Here is a 22889-nt window from a genome sequence, read left to right as displayed (position 1 = left end):
AATAGCCTTTTTGATTTCGACTTGGTTAGATTTTAGTTCTTTTATTTCTCCAGAAAGGGTTTTTCTAGTATCTTCCATGCTTTTTTCAAGCCCAGCTAGTATCTTTATAATCGTCATTCTGAACTCTAGTTCCAACATCTTACTAATGTCTGTATTGATTAGGTCCCTGGCAGTCGGTACTGCCTCTTGTTCTTTTTTTTTTGAGGAGAATTTTTCCGTCTTGTCATTTTGTCCAGAGGAGAATAGATGAATGAGAGAACAAAATGCTAACAGCGTAACAACAACCCCAGAAAAATATACAGCAAACAAATCAGAAGAAGCCTGAAACTGGGGGAAAAGAAAGGGAAAGAAAGAAAAAAGAAAAAAAAAGAATACAATCAAATATGATCAGGCTGGTGAATAGATCAGTATCACACATTAGATTTTGCACATATTTTGGTCTGTTACAAGAAACTTCTTCCCAAAATTTTAAAGAAAGAAAAACTTATATATGTACAAAAATAAGGGTAAATATAATGAAGGCATGGAATATGACTGTAAAGATGAAAATTATAAAAGATTTTATAAAAGGAATTGATAAGAAGTTGTTTGAAAAAAGAAAGAAGAGAAATTAAAAAAAAAATAAAAGCAAGAGAATGTGATCAGGCAGGAGACTAGGACAAAGCCATACACTAGAGACTTAGGGTATATTTTGGTCTGTTAGAAGAAACTGTATCCCAAAACTTTAAAGACAGAACAATTTACACACACACACACACACACACACACACACACACACACATACACACACACACACACACACCAAAAATAAGGTTAACTACTATGAAGTGATAGAATATGACTCTAAAAATGAAAAATAAAAATGTTTTTTTAAAAAGGGATTGATAAGATGTTGGTTGAAAAAGGGAAAAAGAGAAATTCGAAAATAAAAATAGAATAAGAAAATTAAAAAAATTAACTTTGAAAGACTAAAGAATCAGGTGGGAAAAAGCCATGAATTCTATGTGCTGTATTCCCCTAGCGCTGGAGTTCTGCCGTTCTCATGGATCGGTAAACTTGGTCTTGCTTGGCTATTCTTGCTGATATTCTGGGGGAGGGGCCTGTTGCAGTGATTCGCAAATGTCTTTCCCGGAGGCGGAATTGCCCCGCCCTTGCTGGGGGCCAGGCTAAGTAATCTGCTCGGGTTTGCTCTCTGGAGCTTTTGTTCCCTGCACACTTTCTGTACAATTTGGAGGACGACAGTGAAAATGGTGGCCTCCCAATCTCTGCTTGGAGGAGCCGAGAACTCGGGGCCCCACTCCTCAGTGAGCCCCCAGAGAAAAGCAGTCAGTCACTCCCGTCTCCCCAGTCTCCAGTCGCACTCCGTGCTCAACCAGCCTGTTACTGAACATTTCTATCTCTGGCACACGACTCGGTGTAAAGTCTCCAAACCCAGCAGATCCCTGTGGTGCACTCCTGTAGAGCTCCTCCCGGGCGAGGAAGGGGAGTCTTCCCAGATCTGCCGCTTGTTGGGTCCCTGCTGGAGGAGCAGTGGCCCGACTGTGCCGCGGATCACAGTTTATGGCAACCCTGAGGTGAAAGCCCGTGCCTCGGCTCCGTCTCTGCAGCCGGCTTCCCTGTTTCAATACCTGGGAGCTCTGCCGCACTCAGGCACCCCCAGTCTTCCTCTGACCATGAGGATCCTGGGACCACACTGTCCCAGCAAGGGTTCCACCCCTCTCTTAGCCACTGGCACGATGTCCCTCAGCAGAGCAGACTTCTATAAGTTCTGATTTTGTGCTCTGCTGCTCTAACACTTGCTGGTGGCGGCTGACGGAGGCCCCCTCCCCCGCCGTCTGTCCTCCTGAATATTGCCTCAGATTCACTTCTCTGCACGTCCTACCATCCAGAAAGTTGTCGCTTTTCTGTTCAGAGAGTTGCTGCTAGTGTTTTCTTTGAGCTCTTTTTGAGTTCATAGGTGTTCAGAATGGTTTGATAGCTATCTAGCTGAATTCCTAGGACCAGACAAAATTTAGGTCTCCTACTCCTCCACCATCTTGCTCCTCCCCCCACATGATGAGATTTTTTAAAAAGATTTGTTTACTTGAGAGAGAGAGAGCATGGGCACAGGGGGAGGGGCAGAGAGAGAGAATCTTCAAGCAGACTCCCGCTGAGCAGGGAGCCCGATGTGGGGATCAATCTCATGACCCATGAGATCATAACCTGAGGTGAAACCAGGAATTGGATGCTTAACCAACTGAGCCACCCAGGCACCCCTAACATGATGAAATTTTAAACAGAATACCTTTAAATCTACTTGAGAGAATTGCTATACTTGCCACACTGAGTTTTTTGATCGATGAGGTATAGTTCCTTCATTTATTTAAATCATTTATTTCTTCCAAAAGTTGTTCATAATTTTCATTTTCAGGATAGAGGTTTGAACCTCCTTCATGATTCATTCCTAGGTAATTAATGTTTTTCATACTTAGTATAGCATAGTATAGTATAGTTGTTTATTGTTGTTACGAAGAATGCAATTCATTCTTGTGCTTTGATCTTTTATTCTGTGACTATGCTTATATTAATTTCTAGTGGTTCATTGGTATTTTAACTTCAGATTTTCTATGTACATAACCCTGATCTGCAAAAAATGATTTTTATTATTTTCCAACCCTTATACCTTTTTTCTTGCCTGATTAAGCTATCCTTTACAGTGCCGAGTAGAAGTAGTGATAGTTACTATCCTTGTTTTTTATGTGCATCATGATGATGGCTTTTGATATTTCAGTGTGAGATATGAAATTTGCTGTAAATTTCACCATTAAGTGTGGTATTGATAACGTCTATCAGGATAAGCCAATTTTTTTTCATTCCTCATTCACTAAGACTTTTTTTCTCTAAGACATTTTTTAATGAATAAATTTTGAAATACATTTGATGCATATATTAAGATGATCACAATATCATATTTCTACTTTATTCTAGGAATAAGTTGAACTTGGTCAGTTGCTCGATTCATTTTCCTAATATTTTATTTAGTATTTTTGCATCTGTCTTCATGACTAAAGTTACCTTATAATTTTCCCTTCTTATTAATGTGCTTGTCAGGTTTGGGTCTTAATGTTGTTCTGGTCTCATGAAATGAGTTGGGAAATATTTCCTCTTTTCTTTGTATCTGGGCTATTTTATGAAGGTGTGGTTAAATTTATTTATTTATTTATTTATTTATCAAATCTTTGGAAGAAATTACTTCTGTTGTCACCTGGGCATGGAAGTTTCTTTGGGGGGTTTTAAATTAGAAATGGAATGCGTGTGTGTGTGTGAGAGAAGAGAGAAAGAAAGTGAAAGAGAAAGAAGCTAATCAAACTTTTTGCTTTAAATTTTTAATTTCTATCATTTCACTTTTATGTTTATTATATTTTTATTTTATTCACATATATCTTCTGTATATATATATATATATATATATACATATATATATTCCTTTTCTGTCCATATGTGAATATAGCTGTATTCCAGAAGTCTTAATATGTATTTTTCTCATCCTTTCAATTCAAATATGCCTTTTGATGTATTATTTTATTTTATTTAGAAGTGTATAGTTTAATTTCTAAACATTTGAAATTTTTTGTTATATTTTGTTATGTATCTTTTATTTATATATAATATAAACATAATTAATATTCCATTTATTTTTAGATGGAGTCCACTATGTTCAGGGAACATACTTTCATGTTTTCTTCTTTGAAAACTTCTTTGGACTTACAAATTATTTAAGATCTTTTTTATTATGGTGCATTTGTCCATTATTACATCATTTTTGCTGTATATATTTTGAGGCTATATTACTTGAAAACAAATTTCGAATGCTACAACTTCTTGCTTTATTGACCCTTTAGCCCTTGAAATATTCTAATATTTAACTTCTTGTCTTAGAATTACTTTTTCTCACTTTAATATTGTTTTATCAGCTATATTTCTATTTGCATAATATATACTTTTCCATTCTATTACTTTCAATCATTCTCTGATTATACATATTTAAGGTATATCTAGTAAGCAGTCTATAGTTGCCTTTAAAAAAATTCCAGTCTAATAACTTAGTTTTTAAACTAGACTATATAGACTATTAAATTAAAGATAATTGCTGATACGTTTGGATTTTTGTCTCATTTTAGCATTTGCTTTAAAATATTTTCTACTTGTTCTTTCAGTTCTTTACTTCTTTTACATTGATTATTTTTAGTTTTCATTATTTTCCCTTTATTATTTTGCTAATTATATATTATTTTATTCTTCTTATAGTAGTCAAGACATTATAAGAGTATATATCATTCATTAGAGCCAAGTTAAACTAGTACTCTTACCACTTTCTGGATAATTCAAGGACCTAAGAATACTTTAACTCCATTAACTTTCTTCCAAACTTTTGTTACTGTTGTCATATATTCTGATGCTACACAAATTTTACAACCTAACAGATATAATTTTATGTATATTTGATATCATATTATCAGAATCTCTTTCTATTTTCCTGCATTTTTTTGCTTTCTTCAGAGATAATTTCTTTCTTCAAAAAAATTTCTTTTACTGTGGCTCTGATAGAAATGAATTTTTTTCATTTTTTGTTTGTTTAAAAATATGTTTAATTCACCTTTATTATAAAATTATACTTTGGCTGCTTATGGAATTTCAAGTTTGGTGGTAATTTTAGTACTTTAAAAAGAAATATTTAACTGTTTTCTTGACTTATATGAGAATGTTGTATTACTATTCCTTTGAATGTAATATGCCTTTTTCTCTAGATGTTTTTAACATTTTTCTTGTCTTTGGTTGTCAGTAATTTTACTATGATATTTCTTAATATGATTTTGTTTGTGTTTATGCTGCATAGAGATTAAAATTTTTCTTATGGCTTTAAAAGACAGGCTTGCTGTCTTTTCCTGTTATCTACTATGATGGTAAGTGTATTAGTTTGCTAGGCTACCATACATAGAAAGGTACCACAGGATGGGTGTCTTAAACAACAGATATTTTTTTCTCACAGCTCTTGAGGCTAGAAATCTGAGATCAAAGTGTGGGCAGTCTTGGTTCCTTCTGAGGGCTGTAAGGGAAGATCTATTCCAAATCTCCTTGGCTCGTAAATGGCCATTTTTCCTCGATCCTTTACATTGTCTTTGCTCTGTACATTTCTGTGTCCATATTTTCTCTTCTAATGAAGAGACCAGTCATATTGGATTAGGCCCACACAACTGACCTCATTTTAACTTAATTACCTCTCTAAAACCTATCTTCAATATGATGGCATTCTGAGGTACTAGAGGTTAGGATTTCAGCATATAAATTTTGGAAGGAACACAATTCAGCCCATAGCAGTAACAAACCATCCTAAATTTATCACTTAATGACAACACTTTATCTTTCTCATGGCTCTGTGAGTTGACTGAGCTCAATCGGGTAGTTCTTGATTGGGGTTTCTCATGAGCTTGTGGTCAGACGCCACATGACACTTAGTCATCTGATTAGCATGACTGGGCTGGATTTCCAAGACCACTGACAATTTAGGCTAACTTTTGCTGGGAGCCTAATTGAGGTTGATTGACCATAAGTAGCCTCTTTATGTGACTTGTACTTCTGCTAACAAAGTACAACAGTTCCAAAAGGAAGCGTCCAAAGTCCTAGTGTTCCAAGAGACCCAAGCATAAGCTACAAGGCAGAAGCAACAAGGCTTTATTTGACCTAGGCTGGATGTCCAAGAATGTCACTTTTCTGCATTCTATTAGCTAAAAAAAAGTCATGTTTCAGGAAGAGAATCATTAGGTTCCACTTTTTGATGCCAGGAACAACTAGCATGTACAGAAAAGAAAAAAAAAAAAAAGGAATTGATGCCAGCCATCTTGGGTGATTATCTAGCACAGTATCTTTCATTAATTCAGGAAAATTCTTAAGTGTTCTTTCTTCAAATATTCCTTCTGCTCCATTCTTTCTCTCCTCATCTTTGGGATCTTAATTACACATATTATAAACCTTTTACTGTGTCCATGTGTCTTTTACTGTCTTTTGCTTTCTATTTTCATTTGTTTGTATGCTCTGTGCTTTAGACTAAGTTTTTTCACTTTTCTAATTTTTGATGTATTAATCTTATCCCATACTGCTTTTCCATTTACCTATACTCTAGTTTACTAATTATATCTTCATCTGTGTCTAATTAGCTATTAAATTCACCTACTGAATTCTTAATTCTAATTAGCATATTTTTCAGTTATAGAATTTCATTTCTTTTTAATAGATACTAGTTCTCTGATAAAATTCTCTATCTTATCATTTGTTTTCTTGGATATATTAATTCCCCATATTTAAAATCTCTGTCAGGTATCTAGTATCTGAATATTCTATAGAAGTATTGTATTTTTTTCTCTTGTCTCTTTTATAGTTCCTATAATTATTTTTAATCATATGTGAGATTTTGTATACCAAAAAAAATAGAGGCTATAGACATTAGTATCTCCAAAAATTTTTTTTACAATAGCTTTATTTAGATGTACAGAATTGGGACAGTTTCCTGTAATCCAAACAGAAATTTAGTTGGTTTGAGGGTAAATTTAAGTGTCTAAAAGACCTTACCAGTTTCCAGATTGCCCTTTATTCTAGGGCATAGTCTTTCAAGAGGTCCTGATTGAAAGAAAGCTAAACATAGGATCCTTCATTCCCTTCATTCTTGGTGAGATTTGAACTCCAGTGTTTATTTTTCTGTTACAATAAAACTTCCAAGAAAAATATTACCAGTTCTTTTTATGTTGTATTGGAAATAATAACTAATACATTTAGATAAAAATTCATTAAGCTCCAGGGTATAAAAAATAGCATACACACACTCATGCATGCATGTGCATGCGCGCGCACACACACACACACACACACACACAAATTCAGTTAAAAATAATTTTTTAACCTACATTAACTGAAAAATGAAAATAGATTAAGGTCAGTAGTCTGGTTAGCAGAAATAAGTCAATGTCATTTTCCTGGTTTTAATATTATATAATAGTTATATAAGATTTCATCAATGGGGGATGCTGGGTAAAGAACCCATGGTACTTTGTACTATTTTTACAAATACCTGTGAGTTTCAAAAATAAATAATTTCAAAATAAAAAGTAAAAAATAAAATTAAACACATACACACACACACGAATGTCGTGAAAGCAGACTGACTTGAACAGTTGGGAAAGATATATCCCATATTATGGATTTCTGAAGGCCTAACATCACCAATATATCAGTTCTTAAGATAATTGATAATTTTAATGTGATAATGAAAATACCAATATAATTATTGTACTTTAATATCTGATTCTGATGTTCTTAGGGAAAAATAACAACAGTAGCTTGGGAATCTTAAACAAAGAAACACAACAATGGAGGCTTAGCCTCATAAGCTAAAATGCACCATAAAGTTTTAATTATTAAAACAATAGTATTGATTTATGAATAGAATGACAATAAGCCTAGAAATAGATTTCAACTTTTTTTATATAAAATGAAAGTGAAATCTTAAAGAAGTGAATCAAAGATCTTTTAGAAAGTGGTTTGAATATAATGAGATAGACATCAGGGAAAAAAAAAATATATCCAGAGCCCATATAACACACCAGGAAAACCTAACATAGAACAACGATTTAAATGTAAAAAAAAAATTAAGCAATATAGTGCTAGAAAAACAAATTGACCAATTTTAGTATGATCTTTAAAAGAGCAAGGTATTTCCAACTATGACTCAAAATCTAAAAGCAGGAAAGATTGATAAAATTTACTTCATAAAGTTAAAAATAATAACCAAAGTGAAAAGATTTCTGCACAATGAAATATCATGGAACTGAAAAAAATGAATAGGGAGAAAAAATGAATAGGGAGGAGCTCTATGTTCATGTAGGAAAGGATCTGAAGAATATATTGTGACGTGAAAAAATCAGGTACAGAACAGTGAATATAGTATGCTACTTCCTGTGAAGAAAGAAAGTAATATAGAGATATGCATTTACAATTATTTGTATTTGCATAAAGGAACACTAGATATAAACAAGAAAGAAATTAAAATGGTAACTTAAAGGTGGCCCAAAGGGATAGGTTAGAAATAGAGGTAGATGAAGGCAGGGGTAGAAGCAAGCAAGTTTCTCCAGCATATTCTCTTTATATTGTTTTGCTTCCGAAAGCATGTAATTATACTACATATTCAACAAATAAAATTTAATTTAAAAATACAATAAGATTCAAAGCCAAAGACATAAATTGTGAAATCACTGGCAAATAAATGATAATTGAAGTCAAGGAAGAGAGGGGTAGGATGGAGTACTTTGTAGCAGGCCAATGGTCCTACAGAGGGCAACTAGAAAAGCTAGATTAAATGATAAAAATTATGTATTTAAAGGCAGAAAATGGCAGAGGACTAGAGGGATTAAAATTCCAGAGAGAGCAGAAGTTTTTAGAGGTGAATTGGAGATTTAAAGCCGTCCCTGAGCTTCTTGCCAGGTCTTGATGAAGGATAGATGCTGACAATCTGGATGAGGTCCAGGTAGAGGGTCACTGCTGGGGGCAAGCTAACTGGCAGAGTTTTTGGTGATCACATGGGACTAAGAATGACAAAATTATTTTTTCTCTGGAGAAATTTGTTAAAATCTGAGATGTGCGAGGCTGAAGTCTAAACAGAAAAGTACCACGACTTGTCTGTATCTCTCCATCAAGGTGCTCATTAATAAAAATAAATAAGGGTGCCTGGGTGGCTCAGTCGGTTGAGCATCTGCCTTTGGCTCAGGTCATGATCCTGGGGTCCTGGGATCGAGTCCTGCATTGGGCTCCCTGCTCAGCGGGGAGTCTGCTTCTCCCTCTCCCACTGCCCCTCCCCCTGCTCTTGTGCTCTCTCTCTCTCTCCTTCTTTGTCAAATAAATAAATAAAATAAAAATAAATAAAATAAAATAAAATGGTAAAATATATCAGAAATTTTAAAATGTAAATGGATTAAAATCAGGTTTACAAGTTTAACCAAATAAATAAATGAATAAATAAAAGTTGAAAATAAAAGACAACAAGAAAATAACTAAAAAGAAAAACTAGTTCTTCAGTTCTTTCCCTTCCATCCCACATTTTAAAAAAGTGTTTATGTCTTCTCAACTTGTGATAGTCACAACAGATCCAAGCGGGAAGGTAAGATGAGAACTTTAAAGAAAAGTGTAACATAAAAGAGAGATAAAATGTCCAATTCCCTGCTGCACGGGTGGATGTTGGAGGGTGGCCAGAAAAACAGCAAAAAAAAAAATGTGTTTTTACTAATAAATATTCAATTATAATACTAAAACACACTGCAAGGAAAATTCAGGGAAATGAAATGACAGAATTATAGGCCATCTGACTCAGTCTGAGGATTCAGAGAGGGTGTTCCTGAAGAACTGACTTTTAAGCTGAGCCCTAAAGGCTAGGGGCTGAGTATTTCACACAGTGGCAACATAGGCAAAGCTTCTGAGTGGGGGAAGCAGCTTCATAAGATTGCTGTTATTGAATGTCATGAATAAGGGGGGTGATAAAGGCAAAAATGCGGTGTGAGGTGGAGTGCAATGAGACTGATGTCATCAGGCTGACCCTTATAAAGTTTTCTGCAATTCCAGATGTTATCATAAGAACAGGAGAAGCTGTTGAAAGATCCTAGTGGGGCAGTGAAATAATCAGAATTTCACAGTTAAAAAAAAAATCACTTTGGCTGTTCCATGGAGAGTGGACTGAAAGGATAAGAATGTTGGGAGATAAATTAAGAAGTCATTTCATGTTTTTTTTAAGGAGTAAGATACAGCCTTGGAATAGGCCAGTGGTCTTAGAGATAAATTTTTTTTAAATCAGAAAAAGAGATATGAAAAAGCTGTATTTTAAAAAAAATCACAGTGTTTGGTTATTGAATCTGGTCAATGAGGAAACAAGGATGCCTCTTTTCACATTTTGGGCTTGAACATTGCATGATGGTGGATGAGCGTTCCACTTGTGAGAATGAACAACATTAGGGGAAGAGCGGCTTTTGTGCAAAACAGAAACTTACTTAAGTCTAGAACTGATGTCTTTTAAGAAAGATATGGAATGAAAATATAACTTTAAAAGTCATAAGAGATAGTGGAAGCTGGCTTTTTACATTTTGGAAGAGTACTAACAAATGTTTTGTTAATTCCATGAAATTCTTAAGTCATCCTATTATAGCTTTCCTTATTAGATGATGTACAAAAGATATTCACTTCCTTGTTAAATTATACTCATTTTTCATTAAATATTTTTAATACATATCTATTATTTATTTTGTTCATTCATTTAAGTGATTATGGAAAATCCTAAGAATCATTACTCTTTTTATCTTGTTTTATATATCAGAAAGATGGTTATAATCAAACTGAAGACACATAAATACATCTTAATGATTATACTTATGAGTTATGGTCAGCTCTATATATGCTTCAGAAAAACAATGATAAGCCATGTAAGAAAACTACCTGTGCTAAATGAAGCAGAACACACAATTATAGTTAGGCTTATTATTCATATTTCCACATTATACCAAGACCTATACAGAAGTGCAGTTCTCAAATGTGACACTTTCTTTTTCCTCCCTTAGGAATCTGCTCATTATAGAAGTGTAAATTATTTTTTTATTTAAAAATGTCATTCTCTTTTGAAGATTGGTTAATTTGTTTTCATTTTCCTAGTAGTAAACATCTGAGGAAAGAATATATATTTTCACCAGGTTGATATGGGTAGAATTACCTCACTTTTTGTAAAATAGTCACAAAATATTGTACATATGCTACATTTTAGTAAAGTGAGTCCGTTTTTTTTTTAAGGATTTTATTTATTTATTTGACAGAGGCACAGCGAGAGAGGGAACCCAAGCAGGGGGAGTGGGAGAGGGAGAAGCAGGCTTCCCGCTGAGAAGGGAGCCTGATGCGGGGCTTGATCCCAGGACCCCGGGATCATTACCTGAGCCGAAGGCAGATGCTTAATGACTGAGCCACCCAGGCGCCCCTAAATTGAGTCAGTTTGGATAAAAATATTGGCCATACTAGTTTATTGTTCAAGTTCTAGAGCAAGGAAAGAAAGGGTAAGCATAGAGTTTATTTAAAATAGAATGTAGTTCTTAATTTTTTACTTCCTACTATGTTCAAAGGTTGACTTTTTTTTATTATATTTTCATTTTCCAAACTAGTATGTGGTGTTATGCATTTTTTTGAACAAATACCTGCTTTGACCAATAAGAAATAGAGAGAGGTTCATTTTTTTCTATTTGGGAAAGTTATTTTTTGTTTATTTTAGCTTTTGAATAGTGAGGGTAACAGTCAAGAGGTCCAGTAGGAAAGAGAGGGCACCCTCCACTTAAGACAGTTTGAGCAAGGTTGAAGAAAGTGGCTATTTAAAATGTGGGTGACGTATAAGAAATCACATGGTACAATATAGTACCTCTGGTCTGTTACCACGTGGCCAGAGGAAAACAGGGGTAGGAAGGAGAGAGAACTGTAGAGGGGACAGCTTTGCCTAGGGACCCAGTCAACCTGATACAACTCTGCAGGGAGAGAGCCTGGGCATGAACACCTTGATCTCACTTTCCTTCCTCACTCTGGAGCACCCAATTCGCAAACCCTAACTAGAAGACAGAAAACAAGAAAGCCTCCTGATGTAGTACATTTAGGTCAGCCTTCCAAGACAGACATAAAGGTAGAGAAATGTAGGGAGTGGATCTCACAGGGGCAAAAAGGAGAAATCTAAAACAGTGGGTATGCACCTCAAAATGGAAAATGGTAAATGTGAAAGTTAGTGTTAAGTTTTTTCAGCAAAGGAAAAAGAGGCTGGGGCAGAAGGTTCGGTCCATAAATGCTTCCTCCTTGTGAAGAGCAAGAAGCTTTGGAATCAGTTGGCAAGGGGCAGGATATGAAGAAATTGAAGGAGTGGTGCTTCTTTAATTCACCCAGAATGAACTCTGTCAACTGGCTAAAGATTCCTAGTTTGTTTAATTGATGCACAGGAAAAAAAAATAACCTTGAATCTAGCAAACATTCTCTGTAGCTAATAATGATGTTTTGGTAATATCATTACCATTTGCTTGCAGGATTGTATCAGACAATCAACGCTCTTTGGCCTTGGGTTTGACCTATGTGATTTTGAGAATATTCGGTATGGACTTTTGGCAATCTTTTGTTACACTGAATTGTTCATTTTTTGATATGTGTGTTTACATGTATATTTGGAATTTCAAATAAATAATAATGGTTAACTGATACAAAACAAGTGACTGGGGAAACTGCTTTGCAGAATTTAAGACAATATTTATGCAAAAAGGCAATCCCTAATGCAAAGCTTATCCTGTCATATAAAATATGTATTAATATTATATTTGATTAGGAAAATCTATTTGATTAGAGGTATATTCATCAAGTTCATACAAGTGGTTTGGAAAGCTGAAACAAAACACATAACCACAGGATTGCTTGCATGTTTGGAAAGTCACTAACCTAAACTGGTGCTTTTAAACATTTTCATTACCGAAGACTCTGACTCTGATGTTTTCCAGAATTTATGGCCAAAGAAAAAATTGGTCTTGCTGAGGGTAATGCACTGTGTACTTCAGACTTTCTTAAATAGCAAAAACTAGCTTTCAAATCTGCATTATGACTATTTTAGTACCTCTGGTTCAAAAGTTGATTAAAAATATTAATGGGGTAAGGAAACAAGATTGAACTGATTGAAGACTGAAAAACATATGATAAATGAAGTCAAGAGTATAAAAAATTTAAGTGTGGTTTTGATGGGGATCAGAGAAATAATTCTATAACTAGATCAATGTGTGGGGTTAAAATTGCTTTTTTAATCAGGAAAAATAAGAGCATATTTTTATATGAATAACGACCCACTAGATAAAGACAAGTTTTTTAAAAGATTTTATTTGAGAGAGAAAGCATGAGTCAGGGGAGAGGGAGAAAGGGAGAGGGAGAAGCAGGCTCCTTGCTGAACAGGGAGCCTGATGCGGGGGCTCCATGCAGGGCTAGATTCTAGGACCCTGGGATCCTGACCTGAGCCGAAGGCAGATGCTTAACCTTAACTGACTAAGCCACCCAGGTGCCGCAAGGACAGCTTTGTAATGGAAGAAGGAACATGAGAAACAGCAAGTATAGAAAGAGTTTCTGCATAGAAAGAAAGCCAGGGAGACTAATACATTTTTGATGGAAGAGGGTGGAATATTATATTTTAGATACAGACTGGGTCTTATATCTAACAAGATTTTGCCAACAGAGAATTTGAAGCAGAGGATAGAGATTATCTGATTTACACTTAAAAGATAACTCTGCTTCTGAGGGAGAAATACTTATAGAAGATAAATGTGGAGAACAAAAAGGCTTCTGCTGAAGTCTAAGTCAGAATTATATTAAATTGGATTTTGGAGGTTGTAAAAGAGACAGAGAAATCAACATATCCAAGGTATGTCTGGAGTTTAGAGTCACAGAGATTTATTATCGTGGATTGGAAAAATATGATGGAAAATAGAAAAATAATGAATAGTAGGCCCAAGTTTTTCACCTTAAGCAATTATAAGCAGAGTGCTAACACTCAACGAGATTGGGAAAATTGGTGATGGATAGTGATCTTTGGCAGCAATCAAGAGTCACGAAGCATGAGGGCCCTGATAGAAGGAAGATGGTTAAGACATGTTAGTTCTGAGATCCTTTTTCTAAAGACTTTGAGGTGGCTTTTTTTCCTAAGATTTTATTTTTAAGTCATCTCCACATCTAATGTGGGGCTCGAACTCACAACCCCAAGATCAAGAGTCATATGCTCCACCAACAGCCAGTCAGGCTTCCCACTGGCTTTTTATTTAAGTGACTTTTACTTCAATTTTAGCTGAAATTGTTGCTGAGCAGGTGTTGTCTCTGAGTATATAGAGATTTACCTCAGGCAACACACAATGGTTCCTCTGGATTTGAGGTTCTCTGAATTTAGGGGTTGCTACAAACATAACAAAGCATTTACATTTTCAGTTTTTTCTCTCAATATCTTGATAACATATGTACACTGCATTATGAAACTAACTTATCATTGATTGAAAATTTCACAATTTGAAATCTTTGGAGGTATGCTGAATTCCCAAAAATAATATTTAATATCTCTCTCTTAAATACTTTCTTCTAAATTTTTAATTGAAAAATTAAAAGTTGTGAGAGGTCTACTACATAACAATATGTACATCGTTCTAAAAATATGAAAGATACCAATTTTTTATACCTGCAGAAATAAGGATTTTTTAAAAATACAGTCATTGTTTCCAGATATTAATAATCCTATTTGTAAGTAAATTCTTAGCTAATTTTAAGTGATATATGTAAATATGATGATGACTAAATATATGTTTGATTTTAGAATAAAAACAATCTTACCCTTACCTGAAGTGTTTTCATGGAGAATTTACAATTATTGCATTTTTCATAGGGACGATACCTGGACCAATACTTTTTAAAATGTTAGGAGAAACTTTTTGTATCTTTCGGGAGACTGAATACTGTGGAAAAAAAGGAAATTGCTGGATCTATAATAAGATGAAAATGGCTTACCTTATGGTAGGAATATGTAAGTGATACCTATTGAAGAAATATAGAAAAGTATAATTGTTTTAAAAACATATAGTTATTTATAGTAGTGTGCAGTAATAAACTGTGAACAAATGGATACTTTGATGATTAAAGAAGCCTTATTATATAGAAAATATTTTAAGAGTCTCATGCTCTACCAACTGAGCTAGCCAGGCATCCCCTTAGAAAATATTTTAGAAACTAAAATTTTATAGTATTTATATGAATATTTGAGTCACTCCACTAAATACACAATTGTTTTATGTTACTCCTGGGTAAAAGGTAGTAATTAGCAAAATTTCAATTTAGGAAGCAATTTTGTCCATATACATGTACAACCAAGTTGCTTGACCTTGTGAGAATTTTTCATTTCCATAGTAAAGGACTGGATAATTAAAAAAATTTTTTTTCACCCCTAAAGAACATAAAGATACTTTTATCCTACTTAAATGTAAGTTTCACCGTTTCTTTTGCCTAATGATATAACAATCCACATAGCAGGCATTCATTATTTGTTGAATAAATAAGAGATATGGGGAATTGGGATACTATGGTGATATGAGCTGTGGTCAATGTTGAGAAAGTCTAAATAGGCTTGCATTACTTTAGAAAATTCCCTAGATCTTGCTGGGTCTCAATTTATTCATCTGTAAAATGAGAATGTTGGACTACATAATTTCTGAAATGTTAATCAGTACTAACATTTAGTGATTTTATTGCGTAGATGATGGTGGTATGATAAATACTTAAAAGTGTTTATATGTTTTGTGATTTTAATGAGTGGGTTCATTAATTCAAAGAAACACATAATAATAGACTCTAATATTTAACAGTAACAAATACCTCTGTGGATAAAATGTATAGTGGTGTCTTGTAATTCAAAAGTCAATTATCCAGCCAGCTTAGTCTACATGGAACACTGAGTAAAGTAAAATTTTAGAAAACAATTAAAAAGTAAAAAAGTGACATTTAAATAGTCAGAATTAATTTCTCAGAGATAATTCAACAAAACTAGGCATTGTTCATAAGTAAGTCCTCTTAAGACACTGCTGAGCCTTTTAATTTTTATTTTGGATATAACCAGCACACTTACCTATTTTCAAACAGCACGTAATTGAGAAAACTGGTGAACTGCTAGAGATCCTGCCAAGGAGCTACTAAGAGGAGATAACAATAATAAGGAAATAGGGAATTACGTCTGAAAAGACAAACACAGAAACTACAACAGGAATATGCTTTTGTGGCAATTTAATATCAACTAGTCCATTTTCAAGTTCTGACCATCAAAAGAAATAATTAAAAGATACACAGCCACAGTGTAGAAGGTAAAATGTGAGAAAAGAACCAATGTCCAAAGTATATGAGGCGCTCCCATGAATCAGTAATAAACAAGGATAGACGTGGGAAAAGTAGACGAAGGGGGTAGACGAAGGACTTGAGAGAACTCGTCACAAAAGTGGATAATCAAAGAGTCAATAAATAATGGCTTGGATAGATTGTGATAAAATCAACAATGCAATAGTATACAGCAATGAAAATGAAATCTATACAACAGCATAAATAATGGATGAATCATACAAACATAACGTTGAACGAAAGAAACCAGAAACAAATGATTACGCAGTGTATGATTCCACTGACATGGTTTTGACCTGTTATAGATATACTTCAGAAGTGAACAAAACAAACCCTTTTGGGTTAGTGACTTTGACAAAACATGAAGGAAGGCTTCTGGGGTGTTGACAATGTTTTGTTCTTGACCCAGATGCTGGTCACACTGTGTCTAGTTGGTGAAAAATGTATCAAGTAGTAGTCTTAAAAATATTGAGATGTAATTAAGATACAATTAGCATAGATCTTAGGTGTTTAGTTTGATGGCCTTTGATAATTGAGTGCACCTATGTAACCAGCACCTCATTCAAGTTGTAGAAATTTCCCCCATATCCCTTTTCAGTCAATTTCCTTCCTCTACAGATAAACCTTTTTCAGATTTCTATTACAATATGTTGGTTCTGCATGTTCTAGCAATTTATGCAAATGTAATGCTGTATATAGTTTTTTTTTTTTCTGTGTTGCTTAATATGCTTTGGGGAGATTCATTTGTGTTATTCCATAGCAGTAGTTTGTGCTTTTAAAAGAAATCTCTGAATACTGCATCATTTTGTGAATATACTATACAGTTTATCCATTTTTCTTGTTAAAATTCATTTGGGTTGTTTACAGTGTTGGGCTATTAAAAATGTATGAAAATTATTGTGTCATTATAAATGACAGACTAATTAATGTTTCTTACTTTATCTTTTGTAACCACTATAATTGATATTGTTAGATAATTGATGTTGTTGCTCTAAAATATTTTTTACTTTAATTTTCAGGGTCATTTGCATCCTAAGCTCAAGTGCTTTTATATAATGCTTGTAATATATTTTCTGAAACATGAAACATGAAAATGAATAAAAACCCAATAATCAACTAATTTTTCTAAAATATTTGTTTTTATTTGGAAAATGGTGAATATTTCAAAAAGAGTGAAGCTTCATGAAGTGAATTTATGTTCCAGTTCTTATTGATATTTAAATTTTGAAAGCAGAAATGTATTTTTAAGCTTTAGAGTTAATACATTCTGTGAAATAATAACACATCTTGCATTTTTCTTGGGCTGTATCTTTAAGAAATCTAAAAGTTTTTGTAAACATTAAAAAAATCTCCTTTAAATAACTTGATATAAGTTTATGACATTAATTACATTTTATAATTGGAGAATTGATATTTTATAGAGATGAAATATACTTAGTTTTTCTTTGGTAATTGGCTTTCTTTCCACGAATATTTTTGCGCTAAATAGATGGATACATCTGATGCTTGTATTTTTTCTTTTAAATTTAGGTTCTGTTTGCAAAGTATTCACTATCTTCTTCACTGCTATTGCATTTTGCCTATATAAATGTTTATCAAAGGAGGACAGTGACATCCTGCATATACCTATAAAGAATCTAAAAGTAAAAAAAAAGAGAAAGAACTGATTTATCACTGGATCATCAATGTGGAAGAATTATACACTGTCAGTCCATCAATGGAATGCTGTATTAATAAAATTTGAAATAATTACAATATAGTTACACATTTAATAAATGAATGTGATTCATGTGACCCCATAAGTTTTATTATAATTTGAGTACAAATATAATAATAGAGTCTCTGTGTTTTAGATTTTTAAAAGATATCATAAAATACACATTTAATACTTTCAATAGAGAATACTTTGAAAGAAGAAGATGAAGCAGAAGTGGGAAAATACATGTAAGTTAATTCTGACTACAGTGATATCATATGTGTTGGTTATTAGCCTTTGGATACGTAGGACTACTTAGGTTTCATATAGTTTATTCTTATTACTTTTCATTTGGGCTGTGGATATTTGTTTCTCAATAATTTTTCAAAATAACATTAGATTTGTCAATCCAGTTCATATAATAAAAATTTAAATTAATGGCATATTTATTCTCCAAAAGAAGCTAGTTTTAAACCTTTTAAAAATTATCATTTTATTTATCTTTTATTTCACCATGGAGAGGTTTCTTTAGAAACTTTCTCTGGTCAATTGGCCAATTTGCAATATACATTTTTATGCTTCTTTAATTTTATTCGACACAAAATTCAATAAGATCATATATTTTTACTTTGACCTTAGTTTTATTGACAAAGACTATCTGATACCTGATTTTCTTTTTGTGCTTTTATATTTCATTGTATGATAATTATAATTATTCCATGTGAAAATATATTCAAATTTCAATGTAGAAAATGTGTCAACCATTTGTGGAATTTTTCTTAAGCTTAAATATGTTTCTCTAGAGAGTTTTTTTAAATAATTATTTCATACATCATTGTACATCCATTCAAATTATATAGCAGTTTTCTAAATATTGGAATAAAAATCAGATTGTTATAAAACAAAAACTTCTCTACATTGTTTCCATTGTTCTCTTGGGAGAAGAAACAACTGACAATATTTCTCCTTTATTCTAAGCGTTAGTCAATGACCCTGCATGTAAGGGTAGCCGTTGTGCTATTCTTTTTTTTTTTTCCTTTCTCCAAATTTTTATTTAAATTCCAGGTAGTTAACATACAGTGTAATATTAGTTTGTAGTGATTTCTTACTTACATGCAACACCCAATGCTCATCACAAGTGCCCTACTTAATTCCCATCACCTATTTAACCCATTCCCCCTGCACACCTCCCCTCCAGCAACCCTCAGTTTGTTGTTTATAGTTGATTGTTTCTTGGTTTGTCTCTCTTCCCCCGCCCCGTGCTCATTTGTTTTGTTTCTTGAATTCCACATGTGAGTGAAATCATTTGGTATTTGTCCTTCTCTGAGTTATTTTTCTTAGCATAATGCTTTCCAGTTCCATCCACATCACTGCAAATGGCCTATTCATGGTATTGGCTGGCAGAAGGAAATGTGAAGCATAAGTATTCATATTTTACTATATATCTTTCTTCCTTAACTTCAACATGCTTTTATGAAAACCTATAAACTCGTCTTTATGTGAAAGACTTGAAAGACTTGACTGCTTGACTCTTCTCTTCGGACCAGTAGGATTGCAGAATATCTGTGGATCAGAATGTGAAAACAGGAGTTTCTCCTTTAAAGATTCTATGAGATCTGTTGCTGTGCCCTTCTCCTTTAAAGATTCTATGAGATCTGTTGCTGTGCCCTACATGATGTTTACCTAAGTAGTAGAAATGTATCTATGGTGATCTGTATTTTCATAATAGAATAGCTTCTTATGAAACATTTTTCATGTTTTTAAAGTGTAGAGGATTTTAAACATCAGTGTATAAAGGTTTCTCTAGGAAAATTAAGGTTTAATAGTTTTATGTTATTCATATCCTCTCTTAATATTCTTCTGTCTAAAGATATTATCTAAAAATTTGTACAACCAGGAAATAAGGTAAAACAATAACACAGATCCATTTTGAAGGTGCTTGTTGCAGGTGTATGTGTATATGTATATATTATCTATAGATCTGTTTTCAAAAAACAAAGGTAAAACAAAAATTATAATAATTTGGGGAGCAGTGTTAAGACTTTAAATTTGATTATAGTTTTCTGATACAAAAGAACATTTGTTTCTGTCACAAGTGTATAATGGATTGGTAAATAGGAAAATGATGTAAGTATAACCCAGAAGTTTCATTGGTTAGCACCAAGTTAGCAACTTTTGAAACAATCAGGGGAATCTTTCTTACTATTAAACAAAAGCCTTAACAATAAATGAAATCTTAAGAAAAAACAGCTAAAAATCCTATAGTAGTACTTTCCTTTGGAATCAGTTTTGAATAGTTTGATGCTATGGATAATCATTATGCTTTTTACAATGTTAACATATCCAGTGAGGCTGCAAGTGCAGGTGAAGAAGCTGCAAAGATATTTCTAAATATTTTTATTTTTAATAAGACTGACCTCTATTGGGAATGGGTGGCCTCCAGGAGCTATTATCTCAATGGAAGAAGGTGAGCCCCAGTGTTTAAACCTACGAAAGATAACTCTGGTACTGGGTAAAAACCTAGCTGGTACTGGGTGAAAACCTAGAGTGGATTTAGCTATGCTAAAATGTATTAAGATTGTGGTTGCTTTTGTTGGGACTCTAGTTACAAAGTTGCAGTGGTTTACCTCTACATGTTTTCTCCAGAAGCCTAGTTATTTCTGGTGGTTGATTTTGCCTAAGGGGATGTTTTAGAGGAATGCACACATTATTATAGCAGAAATGCTTATATTTTTAGAACTGAGAGCTTCTAATTGCATGTTCTCCAAAATCATAGCATAATTACCATGAAAATCCTAGTTCCTTTTTAAAAATTAATTCTTATTAATATTGGATTAAAGATTTCCTGTTTTAACATGTAGCATTCAATCTTCCATATGTAGTCTAGAAAAATATCAAGTTTTGATGTATTAGTGGCATGTTTCCCTTCTTATTACTAAGAGTTTATTCTCATTTTCCCCAAGCTTTGTTAGTATATAATTTATAGACAGCACTGTATAAGTTTAAGGTGTACAGCATAATGACTTGACTTACATCTATTGTTTAATGATTACCAAAGGAAATTAGTTAACATCCATCATCTCATATAAATACAAAAAAGAAAGAAAGGAAATCAATGTTTTTTGCCTCATGATAAGAACTCTTAGTATCTCCCCTCTTAACTTTCAAATATACTATAAGCAGTGTTTACTGTAGTCATCACGTTGCACATTCTATCTCTAGTACTTATTTATCTTATAACTGGAAGTTTGTATATTTGACCCACCTTTGTCATATTCCATCCCCTCACCCAAACCTCTACTTCTGGTAAGCACAAATCTAATCTCTCCTCCTACAAGTATGGTTTTTTATTTGTTTGTTTGTTTTATATTCCACATATAAGTGAGATCATAAAGAATTTGTCTTTCTCAGGGTTGCATGGGTAGCTTAGTCTATTGAACATCTGACTCTTGGTTTCAGCTCCAATCATGATCTCATGGTTGTGAGATCAAGCTCCACATCAGACTCTGTGCTCAGTGTGGAGTTGTGAGATTCTTTCTCCCTCTCCTTTTGCCCCTGTTCTCTCTCTCTCTCTAAAATGAATAAATAAAATCTTTAAAAAAAAAGAATTTGTCTTTCTTTGTCTTACTTATTTCACTTAACATAATGCTCTATAGGTCCATCCCTATAATCAAAAATGAAAGGATTTCTTTCTTTTTTATAGATGAATAATATGCTATTGTATATACACACACCACAACTTCTCTATCATTGATGGACACTTAGGTTGTTTCATGTTTTGACTATTGTAATAGCACTATGAACATGGGAATGCTGATGTCTCTTTGACAGTGTATTTATTTATTTTGGATCTGTTTCCAGGAGTGGAATTGTGGATCATACGGTAGTTCTATTTTAAGTTTTGAGCAACCTTCATACTGTTTTCCATAGTAGGTGTACCAATTTATAAAGGTACCAACAGTGAAGAAGGGTTTATTTCCCCACATCCTCATCAGCATTTGTTACCTGTTGTCTTTTGATGATAGCCATTCTAACAAGCATGAGGTGATATCTCAGTGTGGTTTTTTTAAAATTTTTTATTGTTATGTTAAGCACCATACATTACATCATTAGTTTTGGATGTAGTGTTCCATGATTCATTGTGCATAACACCCAGTGCTCCAGCAAGAACGTGCCCTCTTTAATACCCATCACCAGGCTAACCCATCCCCCCACCCCCCTCCCCTCTAGAACCCTCAGTTTGTTTTATAGAGTCCATCGTCTCCCATGGTTTGTCTCCCCCTCCGACTTACTCCCCTTCATTCTTCCCCTCCTGCTATCTTTTTCTTCTTTTTTTTTCTTAACATATATTGCATTATTTGTTTCAGAAGTACAGATCTGTGATTCAACAGTCTTGCACAATTCACAGCGCTCACCATAGCACATACCCTCCCCAATGTCTGTCACCCAGCCACCCCATCCCTCCCACCCCCCACGACTCCAGCAACCCTCTGTTTGTTTCCTGAGGTTAAAAATTCCTCATATCAGCGAGGTCATATGATACATGTCTTTCTCTGATTGACTTATTTCACTCAGCATAACACCCTCCAGTTCCATCCATGTCGTTGCAAATGGCAAGATCTCATTCCTTTTGATGGCTGCATAATATTCCATTGTGTATATATACCACCTCTTCTTTATCCATTCATCTGTCGATGGATATCTTGGCCTTTTCCACAGTTTGGCTATTGTGGACATTGCTGCTATAAACATTGGGGTGCACGTAACCCTTCGGGTCCCTACATTTGTATCTTTGTGGTAAATACCCAGTAGTGCAATTGCTGGATTGTACGGTAGCTGTATTTTCAACTGTTTCAGGAACCTCCATACTGTTTCCAGAGTGGTTGCACCAACTTGCATTCCCACCAAAAGTGTAGGAGGGTTCCCCTTGCTCCGCATCCCCACCAACATCTGTCGTTTCCTGACTTGTTAATTCTAGCCATTCTGACTGGTGTGAGGTGGTATCTCATTGAGGTTTTGATTTGGATTTCCCTGATGCCGAGCGATGTTGAGCACTTTTTCATGTGTCTGTTGGCCATTTGGATGTCTTCTTTGGAGAAATGTCTGTTCATGTCTTCTGCCCATTTCTTGATTGGATTATTTGTTCTTTGGGTGTTGAGTTTGATAAGTACATTATAGATTTTGGATACTAGCCCTTTATTTGATATGTCAT

The 22889-nt window shown here is 33.9% G+C and overlaps 1 protein-coding gene across 1 annotated transcript in view; it reads left to right on the top strand.

Annotated features, from left to right (window-relative positions):
- The window catches only part of SLCO6A1 (solute carrier organic anion transporter family member 6A1), a 110097-nt gene extending 92449 nt beyond the window's left edge, over positions 1 to 17648 (top strand). The window contains exons 11-13 of the mRNA XM_088023659.1: positions 12114 to 12178; positions 14486 to 14623; positions 17512 to 17648. Coding sequence (XP_087879785.1) covers positions 12114 to 12178; positions 14486 to 14623; positions 17512 to 17648 — 340 coding nt within the window. The remainder of the gene's footprint in view (positions 1 to 12113; positions 12179 to 14485; positions 14624 to 17511) is intronic.
- Positions 17649 to 22889: the final 5241 nt, after the last annotated feature.

The sequence above is a fragment of the Eumetopias jubatus genome, unplaced genomic scaffold (genome assembly GCF_037043125.1).
Source record: "Eumetopias jubatus isolate StellerSeaLion01/CBP00866 unplaced genomic scaffold, mEumJub1_p1.0 scaffold_5, whole genome shotgun sequence".
Taxonomy (NCBI): domain Eukaryota; kingdom Metazoa; phylum Chordata; class Mammalia; order Carnivora; family Otariidae; genus Eumetopias; species Eumetopias jubatus.
The sequence above is the reverse complement of the archived record's forward strand: the minus strand, read 5'-3'. Positions and strand labels throughout refer to the sequence as shown.